Below are 12,984 nucleotides of genomic sequence, written 5' to 3' on the forward strand. Positions count from 1 at the left end.
ATGCATGCTAGTGCCAGGGATGTATTTTCTTGTCCTTCCCCTAATGCTGTCAGCAGATGTGGGAAGGACAAGAAGATTAAACAATCCCTCTAGCCATCACAGCATTCCTAAGTCTTATAACTATGAATTTAATGGGACGTATTTAATTTCTTTAGATTCCCACCCACAGTGGCTAATTTGTTTGCTAGAACTTCCTTATCCATGGTGTTTAAAACCTTGGTCCTCATTTCAGCATCTCCTAATATGGCTCCTAAATCTCTTTTTCTCTGGTTTGTGATTGTTTTCATAGGCACTGACTCCATGGATGCTCCAGGGCTCAAGCACCCGTTGAAAAAAATTAGCAGGTGCTCAGTGCCCATGAGCCATGGCTGCAGGCTGCTTGCAGATATTAAAGAAAAAACCACAACACTTTACTTGAAGAAGCAGAGTGTTATTTCAACCTGGCTCTGCAACATGTGTAAAGATTGGGAGCTTAAGCTTGGCTTTTTGGTGCTTTTAGCTAAAGCTGATTCAATCAGCTATTAGACAAAAGTGCCAAAAAAGCCCCAGTAAAACACCTGATCTTTACAGCTGCTGGTCCAAGGGCTGAAGTAACATGCTGCCTCTTCTAGGCATGTGCGGGGCTCACTGTGGAAACATGCCACATTTAAATTAAAGCTCTGGGTTTTTTTACATCTGCAAACACCCTCTCGAAAACCAAAGTTGGTGCCTGTTATTGGTTCCATGAATTTATCCATGTTTCCCATCCTTGTATCTAAGGTTTTGCAAAGCAGGCATGCCTTGGTTTAATAGAGGCTACTGAAAAATTCTGAAGGGATAAAACAATTAGCCTTAAGTGGTGTACAGGGATAGCCAAAATTTTCTACATATGGTCCCTTCAAATTGCATAGGGACTATTGGGTTCAATTGCTGGTGTCAAATCCCAGGGTTTTAAGTATTCTACCATTATCAGTGGTGTGGATTGCATGTTTTACATGAGAATGGTGGGGTTAACGCCACATGATTGGTTTGTTAGTATGTAATTAAACCACACTCTTTCCTTTATTATGCTTTGTTATATTACCATAACTGGGTTTACTGCTGCTATCTAAAATTAGAGTCACCTTTACAGTAGGAGCAAGTTTCATTGTATACACACACCTTTCAATTGAGTTTCTTATCCAGGTCTTCCATCCAACTATATGGAAATAACCCATCTTTTACTGTGAGTTGTCACGGTGACATCAATTTCATGTTTAATTTCCATACTGAGCCACACCTTCACTAAGGGACTGTCACATCAGCAGGTATTTTGGCTCTATATAAATGGTGTGCTTCAAACCAATTCCTGGGATCCAAATGATAAGAATTCCAGTTATTGCTTGAGCCAGTCTTCCAAGGGGTGACACATCTTGGTTTGCTTCAGGACAAAACATGCATATGCCTCATCCTTATTGGATGGCACAAAAGGACTATATCACTTTTGGTACCATTTTGGACTTTTTATTCCTGTGTCATATTTCTATCTGAAGTACCATCATGCTGGCCTTATTTATGATGTGAATGGGACCCATCCATAGTGATCCTAAAGCATGATTTTTTGCCTTGATCCCTCTATACATCACTTGGTTGCTAACGCTCCCTTTGACCAGGTGTAGGATTGGCCCTAGCTCTTTGTCCATTCTTTGGACATTAGCCTTCAAGGCTATGACTACTTGCCCTTGAGTGGCCGATACATCCATCAGTGAGTTTTGGACCTACAGATCAGTCAATACTCTGGCCTGAATTTCATCAAAGGGCTCCCCTCCTAGCCATCATTGTTATGGTAATCTCATGTCTCTTACCATCATGGCTTTATGGGGTGTAATGCTATAGAATGCAACTGCTCCCCATAAGGTCATTAACGCTAAGGGAAACTTCTGGTTTCAATCCTTCCCTTGTTGATTTACCACCTTTCTCAAGGTGGTTGTCAAAGTGAGTGTGGCAGGGCACTGTTGGTGCCTGCCACTTTAAGGGCTGAGCCAAACAGCCAGCAGGTGTTTGATCCCAGCAGCCATTTTGAGACACCATCTGCCTATAAACAGAGCAGATTGCTGCTGGAAGGCCAGGCAGAAACATCACCTGGCTGAGCTGATGTATGAGAACATCTACAGGTAGGAGCAGGAGATTCTTGGTCCTGGGCATGACCTAAAACTGAACCCTAAGAGGAGTGGATGGCCTGGTGGGGCTCTCAGTGGTGTTGGAGCCTCCAGGAAAGTACCAGACCGGTTAACACCCCGGTGGAAGGCGGGTCAGGGTGCCTCAATAACCTTTAGACTCCACATCACTGTGGGTAGCAGTTGGGGCAAGGCACAGCTATGGCCACCTGAGCCCCCACCAGGGAGGGAAGCCCCATAGCTCCACTGAGAGGGTGGAAGATGTGGAGCCCCAGTAAGAGCAGGCCCCCAGTGAAGGGGTAGAGGTGTAGAGCCCCAGTGCGAGGGCAGGTGTGGAGCCCCAGTGAGGGGGAAACCAGAGGGCTGGGAGCCCAGTGTGTACGTGTGAGTTTGTATAGAGTTGCTTTGGGAGGAGCCAGGGCAAGCTTGGCCCCGGTCAGGTAACTGGCTGGCCACTATCCTAGCGAAGGTTGTGGGAGAGGCCCAAAAGATGGTACGTCTGCCACCCAAGGTCTGCGCTACATAAAGCCTATGGCCGAAGGGGCCCGCTTCGAGAGGAAGCAAGGCAGTATAAGTTGTTGATTCATGAAAGAGATCCTGTGGGGGGGGGTGGAGTGTGAGAGACCCTAGTGAGAGGAGGGCAGTATGAATGTGTGTGTGTCTGAGGCCTGACAACAAGGGCTAAGCTTGGTCTGGCTGTAGGCTGGAAGCATTGGGCTGCAGTGTAGGGAAGGAACGAAGCGACAGATAGTGTCCCCTGGCGTTGGGGAAGAACGGGCAGCCTCCTGCTTAATTAGAACCAATTAAGAAACAACAAGGTGAGGCGGGCAGTTAGCCCAGAAATAGGTGAGTGGGCTAATGGCTGACTGGCCACAGGAAGGCCCCCTGTTACAGTAAGTTTAGTTTTTTCTATTTGCCCTGAACTTTAGTGGTGTCTTGCTGTGTGTAACCATTGCTTGATCCCAAATGCCTGGCACACTCCTTTGGTAACTTCTCCTATGAAATGAGGTCTTTGGTCTGCATCTGTTTTTTCAGGTGTTCCCCACTTGGAAAAAATTTGCTCCACCAGCACACTCGCTGTGGTATTGGCAGTGTTATTCCTTGTGGGAACAGCTTCTATCTACTTGGTGAGACTATCTATGTTAACCAAGCAGTACTTATTCCCTTTAGCATTTTAAGGTAAAGGGCTCGTGAAGTCCACCTATAATCTACTTCAGGGTCTGCTTACATGTTGGTGTCCTAGCGGCCCTTTCATTGCTTTTGAGTTGGGGTTATTAGCAGCACAGGGTAAGCAATTGGTTACATACTTTGACAGCTTTTCTCATTTTGAACCACTACCCTGTGGCTTGTACTCAGGCTAAAGTCTTATGTATCCCAAGGTGGCTCTGGTCATGAGACAAAGCAACTAATTCTGTCCTGATGTATCTTGGCACCACCCAAACAGGGAAGTCCCCTCCATCCTTCTGTACAAGTATGAGCCCAGAGGGATCCGTCCATATTTGCCATTCCCAGTACTCTCCCTCATCTACTAATTCCTGGAGATTATCAACTTCCTATTGCAAGGAGGCCAAGTCCTTTCCTTCAGACAGCCATTACCACCTCATTGGCTTCTTTTTCCCATGGGCTCCCAAGTTTCCATTTACCTCCTATCTCTTTCCTGCCATGACTTGATTTTTTAGGGGGTCTTTTAACTTGGGAGGTTGCCTCCAGAGGCCAGGGTAGTCTGAACTTCCTGGGTGCCTTTCCTTGGTGTACAGTTCTCCAGGCTTCTCTGCCCCAAATCTCAGGACTCCTTTGCCCTAAAATGTACAGGGTGGGGTTCCTTTTTAAGATAACCCCAGTTGTGCTTTAGGGGCAATAATAGTGCCCTTCAGCTTCCCCCTTAGTCACACCATGCCTTACAGATGTCAGTGAGTGTTTAGTGTGTGTTTGTGGGGTGGGGGGTCTTGGCCCTGACACTGCACTCGTCCCCTCAAGCCTTGAACCTTTGTTGGGGCTTCTGCCTTCCTGGCTTCAGCCCCTTTCATCCGGCTGGGCCCCCTAGTGCAAGGTCCACTGTCCTGGACCTCAGCTTCTGAGCCCGATAGCCATCTCATGCTTATGGGCATCTGGACTCTGGTCTCTGCCCCATGCTTCTAGGCCCCTGTTCCTTATTCCCTGACCTTACTAGGGAACTCTCTCCTGGGTGTTTCCCTGTGGCCTCCAAACCATCCAAATCTGTCAGTCCTAAACAAACAAACACCAGCACAACAGAAATATAATCGAACTGCTTCCACAATGTTTTTCTCTGCTCAGGGTTAATACCCAACCATACTTCCCAGTGACAGCCTCACTCTTGCTTTCATGGGTAGCTTGGGTGTCCATGGGCTTGCTTCCTGCATCCAGGTTTCCTGGGGAGCTCCTCTCCCTGAAGCTTGGAGGGTCTGACTACCTGCCCTGGTTCAGGTTCTGGACTTATATGCTTTGATGCCCTGTTCCCTTCCTACCATAGGCTCCCCAGCCACAGACAAGAGTTTCTTCTTTTCATTAAGGTCCAGCCTGTGCTCCTGCTGCTGCAGCCCCACACAGCCAGCTTAGCATACTGCACTTTCTTAAAGTAACAGGAGCCCCGTGGCTCCTTGTTACACCTGATTATACACTTTAACCTTGATATTGTAGACTGGCTGCTACTGCTGTGCTGCCAATCTGGCTAGGTAAAGCAGCTCCCCAGCATGTGCTTCCAGTTTACCATATACTGTTTTCATATTCCTCACCCTCCAAATGGATAGCCAGACTATTGCAGCCTGGACCACCCAATCCAACTCTGAGAAAACAGCCATGGGTATACCAGATGAAGTGTTCTCCAAGGCTACTGCCACTGCTATAATCTTGGCAGTTACTATATTCATGGCAGCATACCCTGTATATGGGGTGTCCTTTTCATAATAAATGGATGCATCCATAGACCATAACTCATCATCCCCAGCTATGGTCTCTTCCAAAGTTATGTCAATCAAGAAAAGCGCAGACCCTGGTTGTGGGGGAACAGTCATGTTCTCCTTCCTATACCACTACTAGACTGTAAGCTACTGGGGATAAACTGGTCTATTTCTCTACAATACTCTTTGTTTAACAATGCCAGCATCTATCTTGCCAGTTGAGGGTTGGACACAGGGCCATGATTATCCTTTCCAGATAGCACATACTTCACTGGGGTATGGGTGGTTTTTAATGTCAAGGGAGAGACCCACCAACTACTCCCAGTGCTGCATAGCCCACACTAAGATTAGTACTTCCTTTTCACAGACAGTAGAATCCTATTCCACTGTGGTCAGTATTCTGGAGGCTTAACCTACTGGTCAGATCAGTACTGTGATTCTGGTTTAACACTGCTCCAGTCCCTGTAGCAGTTGTGGCTAATTGTAAAACATACGTTTTTTTCCATACAGGGTTAGGCCAGTGCTGGAGCCTGCCTTAGACTTTCCTTCAGGGTTTTGACTGCCTCATTCTGTTCTGGTTCCCATTCCCATGGGCATCTTTTCTTAAATACTTGTATAGCAGAGTTGCCTTTTTGGTATATCCCTCAATAAAGTCCTGGGAAAGTCTAGTCAGGCCCAAAAAGGACCTTAATGTTGTAACATCTGTTGGGGCTGGCAGTTTCTGAATAAGCTCCACTCTTTGCATATTGGGCTTCTCCCTTCTTGACCTAACATTACCCCTAGGAATGATATCTGTTGTAGGCATAACTGGGCCTTTGCCAGGCTTATCTTAAACTCAGTCCTGTGTACAAGCTTCAAAGCTTCTTCTGGTACTTCCAAGTTTTCTCCTTTAGTCTGCCAATTTGTCCCACAGTCTCATTATGTGGGTGTGACATAGCTGGGGCATTATGGAACCCCTGTGGGACCCAGGTAAACATACACTGTCTTCTTCAAAAGAAAAAGGCAAATTTATACCATGAGTCTGAATGGAGGGGAACTGTGAAACTGGGCATATTTAATACTGAAAATCATTTGGAGCCTTCTGTTATTGCAGCCATTGGCTCTGGATATTTTGCTACCACAGGCACAGTCATGGGAGACACTTTATTTAGAGCCCTGTAATCTGTATCTTTCCATCTACTTTCAGTAGTGGCTAAATGAGTGAGTTATTTAAACTTTGTTGTTCCATTATGACTCCCTGATCTAGTAGTGCTTTTATAGTTTCCCAGATGCTGCCTCGTACCTCTACTGAGTATTAGTATTGTCTTTGAGGTAGTGAATCAGGGTCCTCAATTACCACCTCAGCCTCAATTTTTCCACACTCCTGTTTGTTTTGCCCACATCTGAGGAAAGTGTTCAGCTACTCCTGAACATCCCACAGCCTTTAATGCAGCACACTGGTGTCTACCAGAGATTAGCCATGGGGCTCCTTCCCATCCTCTGTTTCATTTCCCTGGAGAATCCCAAAGGGGTCTGCCATAGTTCTTGACATAGAATAGTCCCGTTGACTAAAATCTATAATCCAGTTAATTTTTTTAGGGCATCAACACCCCAAAATGCCTGTTCCCTCCAATGCTATCATTCCAAAAGATCCATCTGACCAGCCTTGGCCTATTCTGAATATTTTCTACTTGGACAATTTTACTACTGTCTCCTTCCCATTGAATCCCTGAAGGGTCTTCATTCCCCGTGTCCCAATCTGAAAAGAGTTTTGTTTTTTTTCTGAACAACTAGCAAATGGTAACTCAAACTTAGCATCAGTGTTGCCATATTGTGCTTGTAGCCTACACCAGCACCAACGTTGGTTAGTGAACACTGTATTAATTATTATTATAACTGAGGGCCAGAGAATACTTCCCAGAACAAATCTGAGGAATCTTCCTATGCATAGATTGGGTATCTGCTCCTTCATGATAGCATGTCTCTCTCTCTCTATAGCATGTAATGGGGTCTGTGAGAGTGAAGGACTAATCTGTGCACAAGTGGTAGGCTCATAATCTGTAAATAGAAATGCAAAACATTATCCTGCTTTATTTATTCTTATTCTTTTTTTTTTAAAGCAAACCAGTTTCAGCTCTACTGGGACTATGTTGTTAAAAGGCCAAAGTAGGGCAAAAGGCCTTTATGTTACTCAACCTGGCTTCCTTTAGTTGTCCCCCCAAAAAGTGAAGTTTAAGGCCTAACAAAAGGGTTCCCCTAAAGAAATTTGCATTTCACAATACTAAATATATTCAAAAGAATGAGTTCTTTATAGCTAAAGTAAGCGTAAGAATGTGAAAATACAAGAATAAAAGAAGGGACTAGTAATTTTAATATTTTCTTTCTCTTTTTCAGAAAACCTTTCAGTGGGTTCTTACATGTACTCTCAGAACCTAGTCGTGGCAACATTGAACACTTCTGGATTGATATTGGAAAGTTCCTCATGTAAACCTGAGTGTAATATAATGAACGGAACCTCTATTTCAAACCTCACAGAATGTCAAACATATAACATTGTCATGGAATTTAAGGGTGGATGCAATAAAAATCTTTCATTTTCTGTCCCACCTAGTAAGTACAGTTTTATTAATTTTATAGGGCTTTATTCAGAAAAACCTGAATACGAGTAGGATGCGGCATTTTAAAAATCTTTCAGTGGTAAGGTTCCTATAAGCTATTGGGTGCCACAAGTTTGACATTTGCACTTGTAGGCACAGATCTAGAGGTAAAGTCTTATAATCAGGCCTACTATCTGCTGTAAAGCTTGAGGCCAAGTTTTTAAAATGTAGGTAAATATAGCACCCAAATAACTAAAGACAACAAAAAAGAGGCTTGTTAATGATGAGAGTAAACTCTGTCAGGTCATTATCTGGCAGAGAGTCCTTACTGGGAGAGAGCATTGTAAAAGTAGAACTGCATCTCTTGTCCTGTTCTGTCTCAGCCATCTACATAGGGTAGGACCTCAGCTGTGAGATCTTTTACATGTGCAACACTACTATTTACAAAGTGGGTAGTCTACAGCAGTGGTTCTTGAACTTTTTTTCCCGTGGACCACTTAAAAATTGCTAACGGTCTTGGCGGACCACTTAATAAACTTTTTTTTTGTTCTATGAATCAAAACACACAACTTGTATTTTAATATCAGTAGTCTCATCTTACAAGTACAGATATTTTTGATTGTTCCGCAACCTTTCTGTGGACCACCTGAATGGAGCTCACGGCCCAGTGATGGTCTGCGGACCAGTTCGAGAACCTCTGATCTACAGAATAAACCACCACTGTGTGCTTTGTTTCCTTGTGCAGCTATGCAAGTAAGACCGTTTTTACACTTAGAACTTGCCCCTAGAATTGTATGGGTTACCAGATGTCTAGAAGTAGGATACAAGTTTTTTTCATTGATTTTTTTTTTTTAAAGAACTTATTTAATAAATAGCATGTTACAAATGTCTTTAAAACATGCCTTTTGTCTTGCATATTTTTATTATCAAATATAATCATATATGTGGATATTGAAAATTAAAAGTATTTCGAAACATATTAAAAGTAAGTATGAACTAAATGTGCTATATTGTTTCTATCATTAAAGATACAGAAGGACTTGAACTTCAGGTTCAAGATACAACTGATAACTCTGTGACCTTAACATGGAGCAAGAACTTTAACAAAAACTGCGGCCTGAAGTACAAGTTTGAGTGTGAATTTGGTATGTATATTACAGTCTTTTTATAGCTATGGTTTTAATTGATTAATTTATGTCTCTTAGCAGGTGCAGTTGAATTGCCAAATTTACTGCACTGATTAACAGTGGACCACAGTTTTTGCTTGCAGTTAGTGAATTCTACAGCAAGTGCAACAGTATCTAAGTCAGTTTCTCTTAAATGTAATAAATGAAAACCATCAAATTGGCAGGTTTTGATACCGTGCATAAGTCTTATATTAATTTACATGTATGTAGATTAATACATATTTTTTAAAAATGAAATGTTTACCAAATACAAGACAACTCTGAACTTAAGATGATCCTTCAATAATTAGATGTGTGTATTACTAGAAAAAAGTATAAATTTGTTATAGGTATAGCAAATATATAGACTCTATATATGTATAGAATCTAATTTTTGGAGGGTCATCTTAATTTCATTCCTTCATTGCTGCAGTGGGGGATGAAGATAGGCAGGTGGTGCAGAATAGGCAATGTGGGAGCAGTAGGGGACAGGCAGGAGAGGAAAGGACATGGGAAAGTGATGTTGTGGATGACAATGGTGGGATAGGCAATAGGGGAGGTGGGGGTGGAGCAGGTGGCAAAGGAGGCAGTGGGAAGATAGGTAGTAGGGGAGGTGGGGGTGGGCAGTACAGGGACAGGCACTTGGCCTTGATACCTGCCCTTTGCCTCCCTCACGTCTTGCCCACTGTCACCTGTGTGCCTGCACCACTTGGCTGCCCTGTGCCTTGGGTCCCTCCTTCCCTTGTTTTCCTCCATGCCATCTCTGCTTCCCCCTCTGCTTACTTTTGCTTGGGCTTTAGCTGACTTCATTCCCACTCCAGCATGCAGCACAGAGCATTTGTTTGCTCTAGCCCTAGCTTAGCCCTGTAGCAGCTCTGGCAGGGTAGCAGTGGCAGCCTCAGTTCTGGGGCTTGGTCTGAGCTGCCACACCTGGGGCTGTTGAGACAGGTGTGGGGGGAGGGGGAAGAGGCTGCTGGGTGGAAGGTGATGGTGAAAAAAAGACGGTTGGGGACCCTTTTCTGTTGGGACTGGACAGCTGGGGGAGCAGGGCCTTCAAAGGGGGACAAAGGTGGAGGGGAAGGGGGCCCATGGCTGAATGGGGGCTGGGGGTAGGTGGCAGAGGTGGTGGGGGATCAGGCAGAAGTTGTGGCTCCAGTCCTGACCTCAGCCACAGCTGCTGCTGTCTACCCTCCTACTGCCTTGCTCTCAAATCCAAGATGATGGGCTTTTTTCCCATATTAAATGGAGGGGGGCAGGAAATCTCATCTTGGACTTGAATAAATATAGTAAGTCTAAGAATAATGAGAAGATATACTTCCATTAAAGAACTGTTGCCTCGACATTTTTCCTGTTTACTATTTGGTAAGAAAATATTAGTCAAGATGATACACTCTTCTGTGACCATATTGCTCCTGTGCTCATGACAGACCTTTGCCAATCTAGTAAGGTACATAAGACAAAAAGGTTTTGTTTTGCTGTTCATGCTCTTCAGGAAAGGCAGCAACCATTTCATAGTTTCATTGTAGTTTGTGGTCAGAAGGGACCTGAACAGATCATCCAGTCCAACCCCTCGCCACTGGCCAGAGTACACGCTGGGATCACACGACCCCAGACAGGTGTTTGTCCAACCTCTTTTTGAATTTACCCAAGGTAGGAGCGAGGACCACTTCCCTAGGAAGTTGGTTCCAGATCCTAGCCACCCTAACAATGAAATAGTGACTCCTAATCTCTAACCTGAACCTATTCTCCAGCAGCTTCTGGCCATTGTTCCTCAGCACCCCAGGTGCTGCTGGGGGGAATAGGACCCTTCCTATTTGCTGCTGATCTCCCCTGACGAGTTTGTAGGCAGCATTGGTAGCAATCAAAACAGTCGTTCCAGATAAGGCTTCCCTTCCTTCAGGGAAGCTCTAGCAGGTGTCTGAGAACAATCCCTAATCAGATCTTGATGCCAGCTAGACTTTTCTTTTATATAGTGGGAGGTTTGTGAGGTTTAGGAGGTTTCTTCTATACTGGGAGGTTTGCTGTCCCAACCAGCACCCAGCTAAGCTGGTCTGTCCACTTTTAACCTTCCCTCAAATCTTGACATCTGTTGAAAATATAGCAGGCTGGAGCTGATGTAGGCCACAGAAGCTCACCATTCCTCTCCTGGACAGCGGTGGATTTCTTTATTCTACCACTGACCCCAGTATGAGTGTGTTTAAAAAAAAAGGAGTTCAATAAGTTCTATCCATTGTTAACAGCAAGGGAGAATACAGCCTAACTACTATATAGAAAATTTTTCAGGTTCTTTACTACTAGAAGGAATCAAAAGAAGGGCTCTCCCCACATCCCCTGCCTAGATAGGGCATTTGATTAAAGGGGATGGTTCAGGCACTACCTCAAAATAAGAATGTAATACAGGACACAGTACATGACAGGAAGAAGAAGACATCCATAGTTATCCCCTCAAGGGGTGGGTAAAAATAATGAGAAGACAGATTTGGGAAAATACCCTCCAGCTGGGCTTCCAACTTTCACCTGTACTCTCCCCTGCAGGTAGGGCCACAGTGAAAACAGGGAGGGTAGATAACTCAGGTTATGAAGATGGAAAGAGCTCAATGTTCATAAGAGTTAAAGAGAAGGATAGTCCTAAATATACAGGTGGAAGAAAGGAAGGGAAGGGTCTTAGCTTTGGCTTGTCCTCACAGGAGAATCAAGGATACAATGTGCTTAGTGGGCTTGATCTCAAAGGACTTGGATAAATATCCTGACCTTCTTATTCTCATCCATAAAGAACCCTCCAGACTTTGTGCATTGCTGTGTCTAGACAATACCATGAATATATTTTTATAATTAAAATTAAACATCTTTGTAAATATGCTTCAATCTCTATTTAAAATTAGCATTCATATGGTCTTCACAGTTGTCTAGACTCTACTGTGGAAGGAGCTTGCATATTTTGAATCATATCTATATCCAGTTTATTACAGCAAATCTACCTTTTTGGTCTCAGAGAGAATGTGGATGAAATTAGGATACATATATATAAGTTGCGAGAGTGACAACAGAGTTCTTAGCCTTCACACTGTGACAGTATTATTATAATATATAGATGCTATGAATGATATGTTTGCTTCTCTTTTTTAAACTGCCATTGTTGTATTGGCTAATTTTATGTTCAGATAAAAGGAATTAATTATAAATGTGAGATGAAATACCATATTTACTCACACACCAAATACACCTTTCTCCCCAAAATTAGCCATCTAAAATTGGGGTGCATGTGAGGAAGCTGATAACCAGCTCTGGAATGAAGGGGATGCTGGAAACGCTGCCATGAACTGTGCTACCTTCCTGGCCACATGTAGGAGGGGTGGTGTCAACTCCTCATCTCACTCAATCTCTTTCTGAAGCTCTAAAACTAAAGGTGTAACTCTGTCATAGCTGCTGCCAAATTGACATTTACCACTTTGGCAACAGCTGTGATAGGGCTAAACCTTTAGGTTTGGAGCTGCAAGGAGAGGGTGAGTGATGCTGAGGGGTGTACTCTATACTCATCATTCCTGCTGTCAGGGGCATTCAGCCATGGTGAGCCCATGCTTTGTCCAGGACTAGAAAAATCTTCATTATGCCTTCCCAAAACAAGGTGTATGTCTCATTTGGGCATGTGGTATGCAAAAAAATATGGTATTTGCAAAGTTAATCATTGATTTTGAATCAGCAAGATTGTTAATAAGTTTTTACATTTTGATGCAGGAGGTCCTTCTGTGGGAGGAGATAGTCCACCTGAGGAGAGTGAAACATCTACTCAAACAGTGAAACATCTTTCACCATACCGCAATTATACTTGCACATCAGAAATACGCTTTGCCAATGAAGTAATCAAGAACGATACAAAAGAAATACAAACAGATGTTGGAAGTGAGTACAACATAATAAAAACACAAAATGCTTTCTTTCCTATTATGGGTCTTCCCAGCTCAGCACTTACGCCAACTGCAGGGCCAGTCAAATTTTTAATGGGCCTTTTGGCTTTTTGAAATAGAAAAATTCTCTTAAAATACTGGATTCTTTAAAAAATATTTTTGAAAAAGTGATGACCTGAAAAATAAAAACAAATCACACTTTATGATCCTTAAATAATTTTATTTTGTAGTATTGTTTGACATTTTTTCTTCTCATTCTTTTCCTTCCCTTCCATTTTATTTTT

At 43.4% G+C, this 12,984-nt stretch overlaps 1 protein-coding gene across 6 annotated transcripts in view; it reads left to right on the forward strand.

The window, feature by feature from the left end:
* Window positions 1-12,984, forward strand: part of PTPRC (protein tyrosine phosphatase receptor type C) — a 147,851-nt gene that overhangs the window by 54,638 nt on the left and 80,229 nt on the right. For all 6 annotated transcript variants that reach the window (XM_090048864.1, XM_090048863.1, XM_090048866.1 and 3 more), the window contains 3 exons: window positions 7,427-7,642; window positions 8,658-8,774; window positions 12,531-12,695. In XM_090048864.1, coding sequence (XP_089904990.1) covers window positions 7,427-7,642; window positions 8,658-8,774; window positions 12,531-12,695 — 498 coding nt within the window. The remainder of the gene's footprint in view (window positions 1-7,426; window positions 7,643-8,657; window positions 8,775-12,530; window positions 12,696-12,984) is intronic.

Source organism: Crocodylus siamensis, chromosome 5, assembly GCF_052110815.1.
Source record: "Crocodylus siamensis isolate JL-2025a chromosome 5, ASM5211081v1, whole genome shotgun sequence".
Classification (NCBI taxonomy): domain Eukaryota; kingdom Metazoa; phylum Chordata; order Crocodylia; family Crocodylidae; genus Crocodylus; species Crocodylus siamensis.